Here is a 24470-nt window from a genome sequence, read left to right as displayed (position 1 = left end):
TACTTAGTCAACTTAATCTAGTCAAATGAAACACGATTCCAATTGACTTAATTACCTCATTGTACAAGTGCACTCAACTCATCCTTATAAGAATTACTTACGTGCCAAGAGGCTTCTCAGAAGGCTCCTCTTCTGAGACTTTATCGTGCCAAAAAGCTACCCTGCTTTCAGTCTTGATACCAAGAGTCTCTCTTCCTACCAAGCATCTGATCCTTTTTTATCTATTAGGATTCCAATCTATTTGATCTATTAGGACTTCAATCTACTAAATATTCAATCCTTTACCACTCAACTTTCAATTAATAAGTATGTGATCCTCCACATACTTGCACTTGCAATACATGTCAAGCTATCCTATACCTAAACACTAGACACTCGTGTGAGAAATCACAGTATCATTCTAACTTAAATTTTGCCTGAACGTCAAAACCACATATTTAGTCATGATTGATTGCACCAACACAACGCTTGCTCCACCTCCAAAAAGAAGCTATTTATAGAGGGATGATTAATTGCACCAACACAACACTTGCTCCTCTCAAAAGAAGCTATTCATAGTGAATTTACACAAGTGATTCACTTAATGTATCACTTCCGTAAAGATTAACCATTGGGGGGTTTAGACGTTGGCACCACCTACTACAGATGGTTTGCATCTGATGTATTTGTTATTAAATTTGCCTACCACTATTTCCTCAAGGGCATGTAAATGGTACTTCTTAGCCTAGCCACTCTCTTGCCTAATTTTGTATGGATGCTTTATTCCCATAGGGTTCTCTTGTAATGATGAATCAACATTTTACTTATTCTTATGTGATATTGTTAGGGGCAAATTACCTTGGGGACCACCCTCAATATGCATCTGGCTAAGTTTCCCGCATTCAAAAACCTGCAGAATGGCCATCTTAATACAAAGCAAATAAAGACCTTGCACATTCATTCGATTGTATGAGGACATGACACTTAAGTAATTAGCACTCAGTCGATATATCATACCACCATGCACAGTTTCACTAATATCGGGTAACTAATAATGAAGATGCATGTACACCACTCAAGTTCACAATTGCACAGAACATGATGTAGTAGGTACAAGATACATGTTGGTCTTTGAAATTTTCCACTAACCACATAGTTCACTCACTCTTCTGAATGAGAAGTCCAATAGATCAATCCGCTGCAAATAAACTCAACATCAATTAAAGGTAACTTTCAATAACATATCCATCCATATATTTGGAGAGTAGTAATACCTTATCAAAACAAACACGCACTGTAAAACACCTGCAACTCCAGTCCACGCGGAGGGACCTTTATCAGTAAGTGTGTCTTGTATGAGTAAGCCCACTGATCCCGCTAAAGAAACAAAAGATACAACATATGACACAAAAAGCCAGAGCTTCAACCTGCAAATTGCAATGACACAAGCTATTATGTATATTCTTTTAAAGAGGCACAGCTATTGTCTGTATTTGATAACTAACTTGTCTACGTATCAAACAAAATGTTACTTTGATAGGTGGTAAAAAAAGGATAAGAAATTGATAATATGACACGTGAATAATACAATAACAATAAGCCTTCATCCGGAGCCTCCACAAGCAAATAATAAATGGGAAAAAAATAATTCAAAATGATGAGGATCCTTATTTTTATTAAAGTGGAACTTTCACAAGAACTTCTTGGTTTCATTGAATCAATTAGTAATTAATTTCATTTAGCACTTATAAATGTCACGTTTTTCAAATAACTCATAGTAAGAGACTCTTTAAGACACAATAGATATCTGATATAAATCTATCTACTATTCAGAAATAGAATAATCATCAATATAACATAGTTGCCTATAACTGCAATGAGAAAGTTCCACAAAACTATAAAACCTTTATCCTAACCCGTGGAATTAGTTATATAGATCCTTCTATATCATTAGACTTAATCCCTACTATATCATCAAATGAATTTTATCTTCTTTTATTATTATTGCTAACCAAGTCTTCTTTTGATCTCAGATCGCCTAACTGAGATATTTAATATGATTTAAAATTTCGAGCCGTATCGAAGTTTCGATTTATGATCAATACAATTATGATACCGTATCGTACCATACCAATATGATTTCAATATTTTTTAAATATGAAATATATTAATTAAAAATAAAAAAATTAATCTAAATATTTTTAAAAAAATAAGATAACTTTTTTAAAAAGAAAAAAATACGAAATCCTCCATATGATAAATACAACAACAATTAAGTCTTATCCCACGAGGTGTAGTCGACTCCATATGGTAAATAAATAAATAAAACTTTTATCAATTTTTTATCGAACCCAGTAGGTAAGTTTTCAAAATACCTAAATCATGTACTATAGTTTCAAAATTATCAAATTACGTACCCACTTCTCATTTTACCCTCGCCCTCAAATCAATTCAATTGGAGAAAAAAATCAGTCGACTTCCCGTCAAATTGATTTCTTTCTGTGTGTTCAAAAAATTCATCCGTCAATTTCCGCCAAAACTAACTGATGGACCTAGAGACCTCGGAATAACATGAAATCAGTTCCTATATGTTTGTATAATTCTCATGATAGTAAAAATGCTATCAAACATCAAATTGACCCAATATATTGAGAACAAAGATTTTTTAAACACGAATGTGTCCGAAAAATTAATTCGTGTTCAAAAAATCATTAATCTCAATATATTAAGTCAATTTGATGTTTGATAACATTTTTACAATCAGGAGAAACACATAGGAACTAGTTTCATGTCATTTCGTGGTATCAAGGTCTAGTCAGTTTCGGCCAAAATTGACTGATGGACCTAGAGACCTCGAAATGGCATGAAACTAGTTCCTATGTATTTATCTAGTTCTCCTTATTGTAAAAATACTATTAAACATCAAATTGACCCAATATATTGAAAAAAGTGATTTTTTTTATACAAATTAATTTTTCGAGCACATTTATGTTTAAAATATTGTTGCTCTCAATATTAGGTCAAATTAATGTTGGAGGGCATGAATATAATCATAAAAACTAAAAGAACTCATAGGATCTAGTTTCACTTCATTCCGAACTCTCTCGGTTCATCAACCGATTTTGGCTAAATGAACCTGAATTGATTTTATTTAGGTTCATTCAGCCATAGTTTTAAAAAAAAATCACTACTCTCAATATATTGTGTAAAATTGATATTTAATACTATTTTACAATCAAGAGAAATAGACGAACACATAGGAACTGATTTCATGTATTCTGAGGTCTATAGGTCCATCAACCAATTTTGGTTGAAACCGACTGATGAACCTAGAGACCTCGAAATGACATGAAAACAGTTCTTATGTGTTCCTCTAGTTCTCCTGATTGTAAAAATATATCAAACATCAATTTGACTCAAGATATTGAGAGGAGTGATTTTTTGAACATGAATGTGTTCGAAAAACAAATTCATGTTCAAAAAATCACTGCTCTCAATATATTGGATCAAAATGATGGTTGATAATATTTTTACAATCAGGAGAACTAGACGAACATATAGGGGCATGTTATTCCGAGGTCTCTAGGTCCATCAACCGAGCCGATTTTGGCCAAAACTGTCTGATAGATTTTTCGAATAGAAAGAATCTGATTCAACTTCAGTCAGCTGATTTTTTTTCCGGTCGAATTGATTTAAGGACGGGGTAAAACAAGAAGTGGGTACGCGATCTGGTAATTTTGAAACTATGGTACATGATTTGGATATTTTGGAAACTTATCTATTGGGTTTGGTAAAAAGCTGAACTTTTATTATATAATTTGAAATTAAATATATATATATATATATATATATATATATATATATATTAAATTAATGGGATAGTTTTATTAGTGTTTGATTAAGCTTGTTGATTATCCTATTTATAGCTAGAAATAGATTAAAATTAACCTAAGTTTAATTCTCAAAACCTAAGTTTTCATTCTACATCACACTCATGTGCCCGTGAGCGTCCCCACCACGGGATCACGGTGGCCTCCGTGACCATGACCCTAAGAAGTTCACAACGAGATCGCAATGACCTCCACAACCTCGTGGAGTTCGCCACGGGATCGCAACACCTCCACTACCCCCCGACGTCCCATAGTGCTTATGCCTGGCGGTGAATGAAACAGTAAATTTCGCCCATTTCGTTCGACACAAAATAAAATTTTAAACCATGTTTATTAGTAGTCTGAGTACATATTCATATAATATTAAATGTGTCTCGGAGTTTTCCCTTAATAAACACAGTCTAGACTCTAATATTCTCATTTCTTATCTCATCTCTTCTCGTATAAACACATCCACTTTAAGATCCTCATCTCTACGACTCTCATCTTTTACTCATGTACTTGATTCGTTTAACACTCAGTTCTACATAGTATAGTAAGTATAAATGTCGTTTTGTAAAACTTCCCTTTAAACTTGAAAAATATTTTACAATCATAAAAACAGCTATCGCTCTCCTCTATTTCAATCTTCTACTTACATCTTATGTAAAACATCTTTATCAATCCCTCAATTCTTTTGTAAAAACAATTCTGCATACTTAAATCTCTCAATTATAGTTAACTCATCATCTCTTATTGAAACAATTGTCTTGTTACGTCTACTACTACTAAAATTAAATTTTACATATTGTCTTTACTAAGTTTAAAACCTTTTATTTTCAGTGATTCCCACAAAGATTCGAGTTTAGAATTTATATCTCATCAACCAAAACAATGATTTGCAAACAAGTATCATGATAACGTATCTTGGATTTGTAGTTCATCCATGACTAATATATAAAATATGAATATGGACTAAGCGTCGATCCTTAATGTAACTCTATATTTATAGGAAATACTTCGGTTAATCCGCCTATAGTCTTCACTCTTGCAATTGTATTGACATACACATCTTCCATTGTTTTAATATATGCTACAATGAATTCTCCTCTAACTTATTTAAATTTTCTAAACTAAGTTGCTCACGAAAACCTTTATTAAAAAGTTTATGAAAATACTTTTTCTATCTTTATTTTATTTCCTCATCCTTTAACTAGTACCCTACTAGATTCATCTTTAATATATATTATTTGACTAAGATCTCTTGTTTTTCTTTATCTCACTTTAGTTATTCTATAAATGCCTCTTTTTCCTTTTTTTTTTTATCAAGCTATGAATATATGCATTCGAAAGTTCCATTCTTGACTTCACTCATTTTCTTCTTAGCCTCTTTCTTAGTTACTGCATACTTTTTAAAGTTTTCTTTATACTTACAAGTATAAAATAACTTATTGACCGTTCATTTTTTTGTCACTTTCTTTTATACCTCCTCATTCCACCAAGATTTTTTCTTTGGTGGTGTCGGTCCTCTTGGCTCACCAAGAATACTGTTGGCCACCATTTTCAAATTTTTTAAGTCATCATATATTTCTATGAATACTTATACTCCTATCCTCTCCTTAAGGATACTTTGTTTTTCATCGTTTAACTTCCACCACTTGATCCTAGAAATCATACACATTTCCCATCTACTAATAATATATTTGAGATGAGTATCTAACACCGTTAACCTATGATTAGGTGGTTAAGTTTTCTCAAGAGATGACCTTACAATTTTTATGAATTTTTTTATTCCTCTTCTTAACTATAAGAAAATCAATTTACAATTTATTGTTCTCACTTTTGATAGTAACCAGGTATTTTCTCTTCTTGAAAAACGTATTAGTTATTATAAGTACATATACTATCACGAAATTCAATATAGATTTTCCTTCTTCGTTTCTTGTTCTAAAACCATAGCCACCATGCACCCTATCATATATATTTTGTACTCCTATATATCCATTTGGATCTCTTATTTAAATCATCTCATTTTGCCAAAAAAAAAAATTGTACTACCTCATCTAGGTCTTCCTAAAATCTAATTTAGTATATTTATCTAATTCTATTTGACGTGCATATATGCTAATTACATTAATAATTTATTCTATTGTCATTATCTTGAGAGTTATAATTATCTCTCTTCCTAACTACTACTACTTCAACTCTTAACAAACAATCTACAATAATATTTCTCGTTTTGCTTTTTCATGTGTACCATAATAATGAGAACGTTAACAACACAATATTAGAGCTCTAATTCCTACCAAGTCAGACCAAGCACACCTTATTAGTCAAGATATGATGTGAATCAAATAACAAAATTAGCATATTGGTAGCCTTTTCATGTGTTACGGCCTTTTCATGTGTTGCTTAGTGTGTATTTATATGCATCACTAGCAAAAATTTTAATAACTAGCTCCAACTTTAGCTATGAGTCTAAAATATTCACTACAATTATTTTCTATCATCAATATTGATGTTCATCGGAGCATAGCAAGATCTCTCGATTTCAAACATGTTTTGCAACATGTGTAAACAGATGTAGACACAGAACGACTCTTGCAATTATATTTGCCAAAGATCACTTATGTATGCATATAACTCGCTCACGTAGCTTTCGTCTTTTAATGTCATTGTTGAAACATATAAGGGCTTTCACCATTTGTATTCTTTCAAAAATATATATTACCTTCAAATAGTTGCTCCACTAAAAGATTGACTTTCTTTATAAGTGTGTGCGCGCGCATGTGTGCGCGCGCACGCAAGCATATGTGCGCGTACGTGCGTGTGTGCGAAATAGGAGGGAGTCAAAGAAAGGAAAAGAAAATTCACAAAACATGTATTTTATTTTCACTCCAATTTATTCAACTTGTCTACTTAGAAAGAATAGGAAAGAAATAATAATTAACTATTTGTATTTAATAGATGCTTAAATTTCATTTTCCATTATTTTTGTGTCCGCTTGATTGGACAAAAGTGAGATAGAGAAATTAGATCAAATTAAATTCCTTCCTAATCTTGATTTCCTTTTAAGTGAATAAGAGAATTAGTTTATTTTCCTCCTATTTCCATCCAAGCAACAAATTATTAGAGTGCTTCTAGATATATACCATGTCAAGATGTCTTCGATTAACATGTTATATTTCACCTTTTCAAATTAGAATTGATATATTTGATTTATGAATCTTAAAAATATATTTTATAAGAAAGTTGGCCTAACAGAATAAGAATATATACCACCCTTCCTGCTTGCTCAATGATTTTCTTTTGTTTGCTTCATGAAATCTTTCTTTTTAAGGACTCAGCTATGTGGACTCATACAAATCATTAACCAACCTATCTGTCGAGAAAAGTTATCATATTTATCACAATATAACTACCTCTCTTTCAATAAATTTTCTTGTATTTTTTTTTTTGGTTAGAAGTTTGAGAATTTTGCATCCAAGTATAAATCCAAAAAAAACATATTAGAACATCCATAATATTTAACTCTGCCATCTAAACTTACAGCTAAAAATATGAATCGAATATAATATTACTTCATTATATTTTAAAAATTTTGTTTTCATAACTATTCAGCTACATGATCATCAGTTCTATTTTCATCTAATAAAAACACTAATCATTCTTAAACTATGTAGTACTAATTAAAAACTGAGAAGAGAATAAATAGGAAAAAATTCAATGATAGCAGCATAAATTAATTTTTAAAAATTAGTAGTTTACAAACTTTGCCACAATCATCTCAATCAAATTCAGCAATATTATTATGTGTAAATATATCACTCATAAAAATTTTGTTTTCATAACTATTCAGCTACATCACTCATACAAAGAACAAATATAAAACTTTCTTGATATCTTTTATTCAAGTCACAACAATATTTTTAAAAATTTGTGCCCAGAAATAAAATAATAAATATACATGATAACATTTCTAACTTTTCTACATTTTTAGTTAATTATTTTAAACCATCTCCATCATAAAAAATTGAAAATATGACATGCACAAGAAATATATATATATATATATATATATAAAAGAAAAATTAGATTTTAAAAGTTCTATTGTAGCACCATTTTTGGAGCATTGTCAAAGATAATAAAAACCCTCTATCACTTATACAATAAGATAACTTTATCGCAGAAATACTAGAAGAAATTAAAGAGCCTCTTAACAATAAACGGGCAAAAAGTAGCAATGGTAGATTTTAATATGAATTGTTGATGAAGAAAAAAAATGCTAGACTTAAGAAAATATCTACAAGTTGTGTTAAATTAATCTATCAATAATACTTAACTGTTAATACACAAGATACAGGTCATATACCATGATAAGTTATCATGTTTCTTTAATAAAAGAGTAGACATGTTTCATTGATGGATTATTTCTAACGTACATCTCCAAGAGCTTCATATCAATTTATTCAATAACAACAACCAAGGCTTATCCTACTAAGTAGGATCATCAATATGGATCCTTTTACGCTATTGAGATCTATCTCCTATTATATTATTTATACTTAAATAAATTTTATCTTGTTTTATTGTTGTTAATCAAGTCTTTATTTTTATCTTTCTCTTCTTCGTTTGACATGTGTGTTTGTCATAATTTCACATCGCCTAACTGGAGCATTTATTGGTCGTCTAAGTACATACCCGTACCATCTTAAACGTGTCTCTCGAAGTTTTCCCTCAATAAATGCAACTTCGACTTTCTCTTTAATGCTCTCATTTTATATTCTATCCATCCTCGTATATCTATACATCCACCTTAACATCCTCATCTCTGCAACTCTCATCTTCCACTTATGTGCTCAAGTCATAACCCAACATTCATCTTCATATAACATAGCAGATCAAACTGGAACTTTCCTTTAAGTTTTAGAGGTGTTTTCCTTCATTTCAACCCTCCTACTTGTATTCTATGTAAAACATCTTTCTCAGTCCCTCTATCATTTTAAAAAATGATCATAAATATTTAAAAATCTCGATTCCGAACAACTCATCATCTCCTATCTTAACAATTGTCTCATTACGTCTAATATTTTTGAACTTAAATTTCATATATTTTGTCTTTATTCTACTAAGCCTAAACTCTTTCTCTTCTAGTGTTTCCCACCAAGATTTTAGTTTAGCATTTACTCCTCCACGTGTTTCATCTACCAAAACAATATCATCTGTGAACAACATGCACTACGGTACTATGTCTTGAATGTGTGTAGTGAGTTCGTTCATAATTAGTGCAAAAAGATAAAGACTTATAGTTGATCCTTGATGTAACCCTATCTTTATTGGAAATGTTTTATTTACTCCGTCTAAAGTCTTTACTCGTTACATCTTCGTACATATCCTTAATTAATTCAATACATATTATGCTAACACCTCTCTTTTCCAGAATTCTCAATATAATTACTCTTGGGACTCTATCATAAACTTTTTTTAAATCAATGAATATCATGTGTAGATATTGTTTTTACTCCCGATATCTTTCAATTAGTTGTCTAAGATGTATAACTTCTATTGTCGACCTTTCAACCCAAATTGATTTTCGGTCACCGTAGTCCTCTTCCTTAATTTTTTCTATTACTTTTTTCAAAAATTTCATAGTATGACTCATTAGTTCAATACCCCTATAGTTTGCACAATTTTATATATATCCCTTATTCTTATATAATGAAAATAGAGTATTTACCCTCCATTAATCAGGTAGTTTTTTCATTTTCAATATCATGTTAAACAATTTTGTAAGTTATTCAATACCTTATTTCCCTAGGCACTTCCATACCTCTATCGAAATATCATCTAGTACATTGTGCGTCTCAATTAAAGTTTGTTCTACTTTTGAAGTTTGAATTATACGATAAAAAATTAAATTTTTATACTCATTTGACATACTTAAATTACCTAAGTTAAATTAGTCATCTAAACCTTCATTAAAAAGTTAATAAAAATATCTCTTCCACCGCTCTTTTATTTCTTCATCATTTACTAGTACCCTATTATATTCATCTTTAATACATTTTATTTAGATAAAACCACTTGTCTTCCTTTCTCTTACTTTAGTTATTCTATAAATATTTTTTCTCCTTCTTTTGTATCCATTATTGATATAATAGTTTAAAAGTTTTATTTTTTGCTTCATTCACTATGTTCTTAATCTCTTTCTTGGCTATTATATATAAGTTGTTTGTTTTCCTTCACTTTCTCTCGTACTTTCTTATTCCACCACCAAGATTCCTTATTTAGTGGTGCATGTCCTTTTGACTCACCGAATGCACTTTTAGCTATTATTTTCAACTTTGATATCATCTTATCCCGTCATATTAGAGTCACTATATATTTCACCTAATACTTGTGCTCCTACCTTCTCCTTAAATAAATTTTGCTTCCCATCCTTTAACTTCAGCCACCTAATTCTAAGAGTTATACATAATTTTTTCTATTGATATTATGCTTGAGGCATATATGCAATACTACTAACCTACGTTGGGTAGTTAAGCTTTCTCTAGAGATAACCTTGTAATCTTTACAAATCTTTCTATCATTCTTAACCGTAAGAAAATCAATTTGCGATTTATTATTCTCATTTTTGAATGTAACTAAGTGTTTTCTCTTTTTTTTAAAAAATGTATTAGCTAATATATGCTATCGTAAAATTTAATATAGTTTTCCATTCTTCATTTCTCGTTCCAAACCCATAACCCCATGTATCCTCTCATATTTCTCATTTTTCACTCTGACATGCTCATTTAGATCACCTCCTATTAAAATCATTTCATTTGGCAGAATGTTTTATAAGATTTCATCTAAGTCGTCCCAAAACCTTGATTTGATAGATTCATCTAATCCTACTTGTGGTGCATATACGCTAATTATGTTTATAGTTTCTCTCGCCACTATTATCTTAAGGGTTATAATTCGATCCCATTTTCTAACTACTTGTACAACTTCATCATTTAACGAACTATCTACAACAATACTAACTCCATTTCTTGTTTTATTCTTTCTTGTGTAGTAATAACTAAAACCCGTGTATTCTATCATCTTTACCTTCTCACCTACCAATTTTATCTCTTGTACACACAAAATACTAATTATTTTCATAATCATTGTATCTACTACCTCCATTGATTTATCAGTGAGGGTTCTTATGTTCCATGTTATAAATCTTAGACTATTAGTTTTCCTATCATATTTGTTCTTATCCAACCTATGGTGTGAAAACTCTTGCCTATTTAACACTACACTCAAGTTCTCATGGAGATATAGTTGTCCTTGCCGATACAAACCCTGTAACGCGAACTCACATATTTAGCATTATACCCAAGTTCTAGAGATGTAACAGTCCTTGCCGAGACATTACAATCGAACTCTGCAACGCATTCCTTACCGGGAACAACCTAGCATTAGCACAATAATTTAATGGATTCATTCATTGAACATTTGTCATAGTTTGAACACTAGCTGGCAACCTAACGCAACCCTCTCCCTTTATCCAGGCTTGGGACCGGCCATGACTAATTCATCATGGGTGGAGTTCTTCATATCAATTTATTATCAAAGAGTTTTATGTTATGTCAATTTAGTATTAGAGTGAATTTGTGCTATATCAATTTGATATTAGAGTGTTTAATACTATCACTCTAGTATGGGACTAAGGCTAAGCTAAACTCAAGGATGAGAGGATCTAGACGGTGGGTAGAAATGTCAGACTGATAAAAGAGGAACTATAACAACTAGATTGATGTCTCCAAGTTCCATAGCTATGCTTCTTGAGTTTCAAGTGCTAGGTGGAATGAAGGGTGGGTTCTTTAGTCATACATGGCTATCTTGGGAATTTCTTGAGGGCCTTACACGAGGAGACTCCCCTTACCCATGTGACGACATTTTAGGGAATAAAATGTCAAATAACATGGACTTGTGATGTCAGATACTCTAGGAGCATACGCCTCCTCTATCTTTGTTTTAGGGCTTTTATATGTTGCCTTTTTTTGTCTTTTTAAATTATCCACATCATTATATCTAATGTAAGATAAAATTGGAGGTGATATTGATGACTTTGGTGACTAGGGTAGACCAAATCAGATCACTTACAGAGGCAACCTTGGTGGACCTGGAACAAGTTCTACTTGTGGCATCAGAGTTTCTCTCCCTCTTTAAAGCCAACGCGCTTTGAAGACAACAGGTAGCAGGCAGAAAATTGCTACCTTTAACCTTGCTTACAATAACCTCAAATTTATCTCTTATTAAACACATCAAAACAACCTAGCCAAAAGCAACATTGCGCCAACAATATATATTTATAAAAAGCCAAAGATTCTTACATGCCTCATTAATATTAGATATAGTACTTTTAAGTCCCAAAGTTCTCCATCAATTTATTATCTGTTAGTATGCTTACTAAATCCTTAAATTGTTGTGCAGCTTCCTACCCTACCCATTGTATTTTTGGACAAAGCAAATGATTGGTGGAGGTTATGAATTTAATGGAATATAGTTTACTACTTAGGCAAATAACTTGCCCCTGATGCTTTTTCTACCACAATCATAATTTTATATTTATGTCATTACCGTTTTAATCCTCTCTATGTCCAAACCTAGAGATCTAGTCAACATTTCACCTTCACTAATTTTCAATGTGACAAATGTGTTAGATAAATGTATATACTAGAAACATACAACCACCCCAAATTTATCTTTTATCAAACACATCAAATAACCATAGTCAAATCATCACTTGAGAGCGTTGTTGCACCAACAATATATATTTATAAAAGTGCAAAGATTCTTCCATGCCTCATTAACATTAGATATCGTACTTTTAAGTCCCAAGGTTATCTATGAATTTACTACTTTTAGTATGCTTACAAATTCCTTAAATTGTTATGTAGCTTCCTACCCTACCCATTGTATTTCTGGACAAAGAAAATGATTTTGATGAAGGCTATGAATTTAATGGAATCTACTACTTAGACAAACAAGTTTCCCCCCTAAAGCTCTTTCTATCACAATCATAATTTTATATTTATGGCATTATCATGTTAATCATCTCTTTATGTCCAAACCTACAGATCTACTCAAGATATCCCCTTCGCTAAATTTCAACGTGGACATGTGTGTTAGATAAATATCATTATGTGCCATTCCCAATTAGTACTTACAAAGTTATTTCTTTCCCCACACTTTGGCATGTGGCGCTCAAGTGCTTAGGTCGTAATGGTGGTTTTAGTTATTTCTTATCCTATTGCACATGTACAATTGTTCAAAACTCATTATGAGATTTTTGAAGTATTTAAAAAGTTTATTATCAAATAAAGCTAGAATTTTTCACTTCTATTAAAAATTTATAGACTGATAATGCTCTCAAATTCAAGCAATCAATCTTTAATACAACAAAACAGTTATTGTGGGATTAGCTATAGGAATCCTCTTACATATTAAACTTGATCTACTCTATCAAAATTTTATCTTATTTTAATATTACTAACCAAGTATTTTTTAATCTTGCTTCCTCAATTAAAATACATATTTATCATGGTCTTACATCATCTAATTCGGACATTTATTGGTCGCATACATATCAATACCATCTTAAATGCGTCTCTCATATTTTTTTTCTTCAATAGGTGCAACCCAACTCTCTCTAATATTGTTTTTTCTTATCCAGCCCCTTCTTGTATAAGTACACCCACTTTAACATCTTCATCTTTGTGACTCATTTTTTTGCTCGTGTACTCGATTCATAGTCCAACATTCAACTCTGTATAACATAGAAGGTATAATCATCATTTGTAAAACTTCTCTTTAAGCTTTAAAGGCATCTTACGATCACAAAGAACATGGGGCCTCCTCAAATGCAATCATCATATTTGTATCATATGTAAAACATCTCCATCTGTTAGTACCACAAGGTAGTTTTAATGTGATCAACCAAATCAGGTTAGGTCCTATTGATTTTTAACTCCTGTGTCTAAGTGTGCAGGAACTTAAGAGCACGGGAAGTCGAGTGAAAGACACAGCTAGTGAGAAGGACGACACAGGAAAGAGCTGACGGGCTCAGTGCGTCTGAGGGAAGAGGTGCTGCAGAAGAGTACGCTAGCGGACGAGAAGGAGGCGCACGGCGTTTCCAAGAGACGAGAAGTCGGAGTAGAAGACTGCTCGAAGGCCGGAAAATGAGTTCGGGTGAGTCCTATTCCGGATGGCCGAAATCACCCGAGCAAGCGGAGCTGGAGCGAGAGCGGAAGACCCGGACCCAAGCGAGCAAAGCCGGAGCAAGAACTCGAACCAAACAAGTTAACATAAGGTTAACTTTGGTCCGGGCGCCCGGACGGTCCGGGCGCCCGGACCATGAAAATTATTCAGAACGCGTCAAACATGATGTCGCAACAGGGATAAAATTTTATCCCCCTCCAGGCGCCTAGAAATATAACCCTGGTCCTAGAAGTTTAGACAAAACACTTGTAAACAACTTCCTTTGTCTAGCTTTACATTTTGAGTGCTTTAACTGCTATAAGAGGCTTCTCCGTCTAAAAGAAACTTTGATAGTGAGCTTCAACTTCCTTTGATTAACAACGTCCCCGATTGTAACCAAGTAAACATCGTTGTGCCTCTTCTTTCTAGTTTCTTATTTATTTTATGCAAGTATTAGTTTAATTAAGCTATAACGTTCGAGGAAGGTTCGTGTTATTTTTGCAGGGCTATTCACCCCCCTCTAGTCGGCCACCAAGGGTCCTACAATTAGTATCAGAGCGAGGTTCACTTCATGAGGACTAACCGTCAAACAAAGCACACTAGATGGCCGGATAGAGAATCAACCCACCGAAGTTCGAGGGGAAATTCGCATGCTGGAAGAAAAAGATGGAGGTATTTTTTTAAAACATATTTTGAATTATTAATAATTATGAAATATGATTTTGTAGCCCCAAAAGACAAAGAAAAATATGAATGAACGAAGGAGCAAACTGACTTCATGGCAGACGGCAAAGCAGAGTTTCATCTGCTTAGCATTTACCACCTCAAGAAGTCAACCGTATCGGCGAAGCCTACGAGTCAGCCAAGGAGCTCTGGGAGAAATTCTTGGAATTACACGAAGGGGCCTCGGAGGCAAAACTAGCGAGATAGGACCTGCTCTGGAACCATATCAACAACCTCCGGTTAGAAGAAGACGAAGTCGTCGCACACCTCCACTTAAGAATCAAGGAACTCATTATCGGACTCACGAATCTCGGAGAAAAGGTAAGCAACCAAGATTCTAAGGTACGCGCTTACCGCATTTCTTAGAACCACTGAATAACCATCATTAGTAGATGTTTATTATATATCTAAGGATCTAAAATCAAGTACTCTAGAAGAAATGTTTTCAACTTTTGAAATCCATGAAACGAGATGTGCAGATCTGAAGAAAGAGCCAGAACACAATATTGCCTTAAAGGCAAAGATGGACGGACGAGATTCTGAATTTTCTCTCGAGGACGGTGAAATGGCATTCATGGTAAGTAGATTTAAAAAATTATTTAAATCTAAAAGATTTAATAAAGTGCAGGGTACAAAAAAGAAAAGAAAGGTAAAGTGCTATCACTGCAATGAAGGGCACGTGAAAGATAACTGCCCAAAATTAAAGAACAAGGACAAAGATAAGGAAAAGAATATAAAGGCAGCCCAGAACAAGTATAAAACTCTAAAGGCGACATGGGACAAAACATCGTCTGAATCAGAGATCGAAGCAATCGCCGGACTTGCGCTAGTGGCAAGTCACCAAGAAGACGAAGACGAAGCAAGCTCGTCCGAAATGAGCATTGAAAGCATCGATAAAGAGGGAGCAACATCGGAAGAAAGCAGCACTTCAGGGGAGCTTCAGATTACAGGAACGACAAGGTAAGTCAGGTACGGTTTCTTCCTCCTGACAAGTCATTTCAGTTTATAAAACTAGTATCGAAAATTTGTTGTAAGTTAGAAAAAAAAAATAAAAAGTTAAAATCAACCTTATCTATATCTTATCGATTAGAAGATCTCAACAAAATTAAAACTAAAAATGAAAAACTGAAAATAGAAATAGAGGATCTTGAAAAATTGAAAATTGAGAATGCAAATATAAGGATCAAATAGAAAATTTAAAAAAAAAAATCTGCATGTTTAAATTTGTCTGCTTCAAATTTCAGGAACTATAAAGGGTTAAATTGGCAATTCAGATATTACAAAGGGAAAATTAGAAAATTATCAAGAAAATATATTCCTCAAAAATTTTTAATTAATCTAGTAGGAATGAACCTATATTGGGTTTCAAAAACATGCTTAGTAGATAAAGTTAAATAGTTAATTTCTTTAAAAGACTGTCTAGAAAATGATTGTTGTTCCAATATCCAAGAAGGTCTAGCCTCGCCATAACCTGGATGTCAATTTGTGAAATAAAATGTTTAATTGACTAACTGTGAAGCATTTAATCAATTTAACTTATGCTTTAAATAGTTTATCAAAATTTCTGTTAGAAAAATTCTGATCGTTAAAATTTATTTAACAAAAATCATATTTGTTAGAGTTATTTTAGCAAATTTATTTCTCTCTGAGACTTTATCTAAACAATCTATTAGAAAATTTTCTATGAATTAGTTATCTAAAAGTAAATTTAAAAAAAAAATCCTTAAACTTTAATTTTAGATTTTCCAAAATCATTTTAAAAGTGACCTATTTAATGTGATCAAAGGAGGAGAAGGAAAAATTAAGTATAGGGGGAGGGGTAATTTAATTTTTTTCACATTATTGAGTTGCAAATTTATTACCATGTTATTATTTCTTTATGTTTGTTTACCATAACTTAACTTGGATTGTTCACATCAAAAAAGGGGAGATTGTTAGTACCCCAAGGTAGTTTTAATGTTATCAACCAAGTTAGGTTAGGTCTTGTTGGTTTTTAACCCTTGTGTCTAAGTGTGTAGGAATTTAGGAGGAAATCGAGGAAAAGACGCAACTAGCGAAAAAGACGGCACGGGAGAGAGCTGATGGGCTCGGTGCGTCTGAGGAATGAGGTGCTGCAGAAGACAAAAATTGCTTGAAGCCCTTGAAAGAGGCTTTAAACGATGGTTTTTGATAGATCTCTAAACGAGCTTCGATTCGATATATTGTGCATCCCGTGATTTAATCTGAGTCAAAAGCTATGGTCGCTTAAAGTTCAGATCCTCCTACATGCCCTGGATTGAAAAGAACTCGCCCTTGAATTTAGAGTAGTGTCAGGTGATAGCCCAGGAAGAAAATTCTTTGCATCAACTCGACAATTGTTTGTTGTGGGCATATGCGTGCTAGATATAAACTAACATGTTTGGCTACTGAAAAATATATACAAAATGCTCCTGTTATCTCTGTTGATATACTAGAATCACAATCTTCAATCCCATTAGTGATCAAAAAGTCAAGGACTAGAACAATGTTTCTATTATTCCAAGCAATTGTATTCCATAGCTTCTCTATCTCATAAGGAAATTGATCTCCATGTTTCCATGTCACATAGTAGAGGTTTTTCAACAATCGTTGTTCCAACCAAAATTAGATTCCCAAAGTTTCACAAAATTTAGATTTTCAATCCAAGGAGCAATGCATGTTAGGACCTGATGCTGAGCAATTATGTGGCATTGCATAATTTCTTCACAAAGAAGCTCACTAAGTTCAAGATGGTCTTTAGGAAGTTTTGAGGAGTTTGTACTATTGATAAGAGTGGAAGGTTGCCAACAACTGACACCTAGTATAATCCTCAGCCACTCACATATATATATAGGGTCTCACATATATATATAGGGTCTCACATATATATATAGGGTCTCCAACATTTGAAGGGCATTATTACGAATTTGCTCGATTGATCAACTACTATATAGAGGATTAGACTAAATAGTCTCTAAAACTCACATTTTGTAACTTCTTCGCACATGTAGACCTCGTCTAGTACACTGAAGTAACCATCAACTATTGAAGAATCTGGAGAATAGCATTGATCAATGCAAGTAGGAAATAACTCCATATTTGTTTGCAAAAGATTTTTTAAGGCAATTTTTGCTAGAAGGACCTGGAGATGACCATTTTTGTGCCTATCACGTCCAACAATCACCCGACCTCCATCTCCTATGTACTTTGAATATGATGGAGTTCGAAGATCCATAGGCAAATAACTAAATGGAGAACGGCGGGTTGGTTCCATATATAAATTGTTGATCCCAAATATAACACGACCACTTATCTTCCTCGCATTATCATCAAAAGAAGGTTCATACAAGGCAATTGCATTCATAGAGGTCCATTGTACAACCTCCACTTGTTCAACTACCTCCTTATCAAAGAAAAATTTATCTATACTCTCATGATCTAATGTGCTGTCCTAACTCGTAACACTCAACCTCCCTGTGATAATCATTGCTGCTTTCACAATTTGTATCATCAATATTGGTTGCCAACCAATTATCCCCGAATTGCCCTTGGGAGTCAATAGACTCTTGCGAATGACTAAAGTCTCATGATCATCAACATAAAGCACCTCATCAACTTCATCATCGTCATAAAACAACTCGTTAAACACCTCGGTCTTGTCTTCCATATCTTCCTCAATCAACAAATTTTTGCCCTTTTGATTAGCAGGTTTCTACAATCAGTTGTCCTATGCCTCCTCACCCCAACGAAAACACTTGATAGGGTGTAGTGGTTGTTGCATAGGACATAATCCTAAGGGTGAACAAGTCGACTGTTTTGGTCATCCCTAATCACTGGTTTCTTGTTCTATTATTTTTCAATAGCCAGAGCACACTAGTAGGCCTCTGAAACAGTCCACAACGAATGCAAACTAAAGACAACTTAGCGCAACCCCCTAAATATTGTGCCATCATTTGCTCCTGTCTCAGATAGATTATTACGAGCAATCAACAAGTAAAACTCCTTCATATAATCATCTGACCGATCTTGCACCTGCCTCAACTCATGAAGTCGTTGGAGCTGAGTTCGAGTGTAACCGAAGGGAAGAAAATAACTCATCTTCTTTTTCATCTTCTTACAATCAGTGATCTCGACTTCGTCTTGTCTATCACGTGATCATCACAACTACTCCCACCACGCTGATGCTTAGCCTTTAAGTTTAATGACAATCAATTTTACCTTCATACGATCAAGCTTCCTTATAATAAAAAATTCTCTCCACTTCTCGGGTAGATCAACACAAAAATCGAAGTCTCCATATCGTTCGTCTCAATCAACTCAAAGTTTGAAATTTCCATATTAATAATTTCGAATAAGAATCAAGATAAGTGATCTCACGATTTTCAAGATCACGTGCCAGAGTTAATTATGCAACTTGCCTCTGTAAATCATCAATCATCACATCCTAAACACTACCATCACGGTGTTGGGCTTCCTCAATCGGAACCTATCTATTACGATCACGACCACGACGACCTTCCATCTGATGTACTCTGATAACATCGAACAGAATAGCGATTATTCTAGAGTCTGGTTTTCACAAAGAAATTTCATAGAGGATAAGAAATCATCAAATGCAGAGACGTCGTCTCTAGGTTTAACCGAAAAAATTGATTCAAAAACAAAAGATAATCCTAACATCAACTAAGCATTAGTTTAAATAGTCTCAAAACCCTAAAGATACAAAAGATGAAAATAACCCTAAAACAATGATAAAAATTGTTCAGAGCCTCCGAAAAGGCTTTAAATGATGTTTTTCGAGCCTAAGAGTAGACCATTATAAGTTACACCCAGCAATCAATTGTAGATCTCTGAACGAACTTTGATTCGATATATCGTCATGTGATTCAACCCGAGTAAAAAATTACGGCATCTCAAAGTTCGGATCGTCCTGCATTAACTATTTTAAGAGTTATAATTTTATTTCCCTTCCTAACTACTACTACTTCGTCTTTTAATGAATTATCTACAACAAATCCTACTCTGTTTATGATTTTACTCTTTTGTATGTACCATAACTTAAAATCTCAGTTTTTTATCATAATTATTTTCTCCTCTACCCATTTTATCTCTTATAAATATAAAATAGTAATTTCTCTCCTAATCATCATATCTACTACCTTTATTACTTTGACTGTGAGCATTCCTACATTTTATGTTCTAGATTTAAGTCGATCGATATTCTTATAATATTTATTCTTATCAAACTTACAGTGTGAAAACTCTTGCATATTTAACACTGCACCCAAGTTCTCATGAAAAAGTAATGATCTTTGCTAAAATGTTGCAGTCGAATCCTACAACGCGTTCCTTGTGAGGAAGCACCTAGCATTAAAACAATAGTTTGATGGATCTATACATGATATTTGTTTTTTTTAAGTTGACAATCTAACGCAACTGCCCTCTTTTATCCGGGCTTGGGATCGGTCATGATGGAATTTATTCATCTTAGGTGGAGTTGAAATCAATCTTTAATATTTTCTTTATTTCATAAGGTATCATTCATCAAACTACATGTATATACCTCAGTAAAATAGTGTCATTGAACATAAGAATTGACATCTACTTAGGGGGCGTTTGGTTCTTTCCTAGGAATAGGAATCGGAATGGGAATCATTGTATTGTGGAATGGGAATGGGTATGAGCATGGATATCACTCTTAAAAGCAATGTTTGGTTAGTTGTATATCTTCTATCGGAATAAATCAAAGTTTCCTTTTTTACCCTTAAAGGAAAATAAGAGAAAAAATTAGATGTGAGAGAAAGATGAATGTGAGAGAAAAATATGATGAAAGAGAATGATGAGAGAGAAGGTATTATGAGAGAGAAAGTGTGATAAGAAAGAATGAAGAGAGAGAAAGTGTGATGAGAGAAAATGAAAAAAGAGAGTGTGATTGGAGAGAGCATGATGAGAGAAAATATGATGTGAGAGAAAGTATGATAGGAGAGGATGAAGAGAGAGAAAATATAGTGAGAAAAAAATGAGGAGAGAGTGTATCATGAGAGATATTGAGGAGAGTGAATATGATGGGAGAGATTGAGGAGAGAGAAAGTATGATGAGAGAGAAAGTGTGTTGAGTAAAAAAGGAGTAAGTGTGATAAGAGAGATTGAGGAGAGAGAAAGTATGATGAGAGAGAAAGTATAATGAGAGAGAAAGTGTGTTGAGGAAAAAAGGAGTATGTGTGATAAGAGAGATTGAGGAGAGAGAAAGTATGATGAGAGAGACAGTGTGTTGAGGAAAAAAGGAGGAAGTGTGATAAGAGAGATTGAGGAGAGAGAAAGTATAATGAGAGAGAAAGTGTGATGAGAAAAAAAAGAGTGTGATGGGAGAGAGAAAATATGATGAGAGAGAAAGTGTGATGAGGAAAAAAAGAAAGAAGAGAATGCGATGGAAGAGATTGAGGAGGAAGAAAGTGTAATGAGAAAAAAAGAGGAAAGAGAGTGTGATAGGAGAGATTAAGGAGAGAGAAAGTGTGTGATAAAATGATGAGAGAGAAACTATGATGAGAGAGAAAATATAATGAGAGAGAATAAGGAGAGATAAGTGATATGAAAGAAAAAATAAATAAATATATTTTGATATCTAATATTAATGGAGAAAAATTTAGTTTTAAGTCAAGGGTATTTTTGGAATAAGGGAATATTTTGATTGATGAAAATAGGGCAATGGCTCATTAAAGGGGGGTACATGGGAATGAGTTATTACCCAATTTCAAGGATTCATTCCCTTATTTGTATTCCTATTCCTATAATCCAAACATTAACAATGGGAATCAATGATTCTCATTCCCATTCCCCACTCCTATTACCCTAAACCAAACGCCCCCTTAATATTACATACTACTATGATATTTTACATAGATTATAATATTTTTTTGTGAGTACCCAAACAATAGTCAGGATATGTGATTCTCACCCCCATCAACCCATGTTATCTTATAAATTATGTCTTCTTTTGAACTCAATGGTAAAATATTTTTCATATTATCCTAATCAACTTACCTTTACTTATCATTGAAAGTTTTTGATTACTTAAACCTAATACATGTCCAAGGACTAGAACATAAGGAATTTGATTTATTCATTATATCTTTCTTGGATGTTTTTGCATAAAAAAGTATTGTATGTGTTATAATCTAGTTCTCATCAATTTTAAAACTCCATTGAAGTCACCTTTTTTTAGACTATACCATAAGAGCCTCAATATCTCCCCAAATTGTCCATGTGGGACTAAAGGAGCCACCCTTTAGCCCTCCCTTCCTGCTTCTAAAGAAGGACCAATCTAGCTAAATGGTGTCATAAATTCACTTCTAGAAAGATTCATGACAATACATGTCTCTTGTATTGAGTAGCACAAACAAAAATTAATAACTACAGACATGGATACAATGCCCTCCTTTTAGAAACATAACAATATCTATGATGTCATTTAACAAACTGCAAAAACTAGTAATGACAAGTTCCAAAAACCAAAGAAATAAAGATCTTCTAGACTTGCACCAACAAAACTTGACTTTTGCCATAAAAAAAAAAACAAGCACCTTATGTGCAACAAATGTCACTTTGAATGCAAACCAAAAGCCATCTTTGCACTTACTCATCCTAGTTTTCAAGGACTTCATCACAATGACAAATTAGGAGAGATTGGATTGGCCAATCTGGTAAAAATTTCCAAGTAAAATAATATATTAAAATTTTAAAAGAAAAATGTCTTCATTGGTAAATCAGTAATATCAAATTGTACATGGCATTATCGGTCATCTTGACTATATTCCATAATTCCCCAGAAGAAGATTATAAACAATGAAACATTGTTCATTTGTTCTCTTCAAATATAACAGCTTTCAAAAAACTTCATGGTGCTTTGTATTTTGATGACAAGATAATCAAATTCTACAAGACCATATAATGATCTCAATACTAGTTTCTCCTTACATTTATTTTTAACCAAGTATTATGTTAAGACGTATGCTCAAATATCAGTTAAAAGAATGGTTAAACTCAACACGGCTCGATTAGTTTTAGTTCCTTTGGCAATAAGTTTGTAGAGATTCACAAAGAACTGAATAAAGACAACCCAATCGATAACACAAGTAAAGTTAAAGTCTAGAGAATAAGCATAAGAACACGACTGAATTAACTGAAAAGGCAAGCAGCAACAACATCAAAAAAAAAAAGTTGCAAAAGCAAAGCAACAGCAATCAGAACCGGCGTTAAAAAATTTAAGCTCGTTGTCAACAAAATTAACTGAGGCACCGACCTAACCAAGAACCCCAATTGGAAATCCAAAAGCTATCAATCAACGTGACCGGAAAAAAAAAGATTTAGACAGACAGAAAGATCATACCTCCATTCGCTCTCTCCGTACGGCGAGTAGTAATCGTACCCAATTTCGTTTCTGTCGACGCAATTGAACATGAGTGCCGCAAGCGAAGCAAAGATCCCTGGAAATCAAGAGTCAATTAGGACCCTAACAAGTCGGATAGAAATGAACAAAGATGTTGAAGAGGAGGACGGTTTTACCGGGGAGGTAATGGAGGAAAGAGACCTTGACGGCGCTGCAGACGACGGCGTCGACCCAAAACCACCACCCAGCGCCGAACACAGCCCCGGCGAATCCCGGTCCCATTATCTCCCATATTAACCCTAGGTTGCCCATAGATTCTTTCGTCGTCGTTCCCCTGTTCCCTGCTATCTCCGCACCCTCGCTTCGCGATGACTTCGCTTTGGTCCGGCAAACAAATCCCTATTTATTTATCTTATAATTTATAGCTTAATTAATCTGCAATTACAGTTAGGACACCGATTTTCAACTAAATACTATGAAAATTTTCATCTTAAAGTATTATCCACGAAATATTCATGCGATAAATATACTATTATTACATATTTTTATTTTATTTAATTATTGGTTTATCTATAAGTATCGCTGATTAGCTGACTACTACTTTATATTTAGCTATTAAATTGAACATCACTTTAGTAAAGAATTTATATAATGCAGGTATGAATTTATTAGAATCATATTTTTCAAAATGATATTACGTATTTTTTTAGTATTATAATTCTTATGATATTTAGTATAGAATAAAATTTGGACATTAAAGAATAAATATTGAAACAATTTCAAAAAGTATTTAGTTTATATTTTTTGAATTATATATTTACATGGACAGGATAATTTAATATGGGCTATCAAATTTTAGATTAACAAATCAATAATATTAATTAAATTAAGAAATTTTCTATAAAAGAATTATAGTTTATGTGGAAATATAGATTTTTATACCATCATTCTGATACCTTTAGATTTGTTTTAAAGACATTTAATAATAATACTTAAAACTACCTATGCAATTTATAATTTTAGCGGAATTAATATTTTTGAAAGTTATATGAAATTTATGATTATAATTTTTGAGAAATAAAATTAAAATGTATAGATATAGAAATGTAATTAATTGAATTATAGGTAGTGTATTTGGGTTTAAGTATTTAAATTATATTTATATACTTAAATAAAAATAATGACAATTGATAGGATTAAAATAGGAAGTCTTCATAAAATTAGGTGGTGTTTGGTTCTCTCTTAATAATCGGAATAGGAATAGGTATCAAGTATTGTGG

At 32.9% G+C, this 24470-nt stretch overlaps 1 protein-coding gene across 1 annotated transcript; it reads right to left on the bottom strand.

Annotated features, from left to right (window-relative positions):
- Nucleotides 1-905: 905 nt before the first annotated feature.
- LOC122027204 (transmembrane protein 50A-like) lies at nucleotides 906-23602 on the bottom strand. The gene is made up of 4 exons (XM_042586118.1): nucleotides 23367-23602; nucleotides 23191-23287; nucleotides 1254-1406; nucleotides 906-1177 (listed from the first exon to the last, which is right to left on the bottom strand). The coding sequence occupies exons 1-4, from the start codon at nucleotides 23500-23502 to the stop codon at nucleotides 1141-1143; spliced, it is 423 nt and encodes a 140-aa protein (XP_042442052.1). The 5' UTR covers nucleotides 23503-23602; the 3' UTR covers nucleotides 906-1140.
- Nucleotides 23603-24470: the final 868 nt, after the last annotated feature.

Source organism: Zingiber officinale, chromosome 10A (assembly GCF_018446385.1).
Source record: "Zingiber officinale cultivar Zhangliang chromosome 10A, Zo_v1.1, whole genome shotgun sequence".
In the NCBI taxonomy this organism is placed as follows: domain Eukaryota; kingdom Viridiplantae; phylum Streptophyta; class Magnoliopsida; order Zingiberales; family Zingiberaceae; genus Zingiber; species Zingiber officinale.
The sequence above is the reverse complement of the archived record's forward strand: the minus strand, read 5'-3'. Positions and strand labels throughout refer to the sequence as shown.

What these genes read in the sequence shown, in the direction of transcription:
- LOC122027204 (XM_042586118.1), bottom strand. Translation starts at nt 23,502, where the DNA reads ATGGGCAACCTAGGGTTAATATGGGAGATAATGGGACCGGGATTCGCC. An exon ending in TTTCCTCCATTACCTCCCCG is followed by an intron (nt 23,288 to 23,366) that starts GTAAAACCGTCC and finishes CTTGATTTCCAG; the next exon opens with GGATCTTTGCTTCGCTTGCG. An exon ending in TGCGTGTTTGTTTTGATAAG is followed by an intron (nt 1,178 to 1,253) that starts GTATTACTACTC and finishes GTTTATTTGCAG; the next exon opens with CGGATTGATCTATTGGACTT.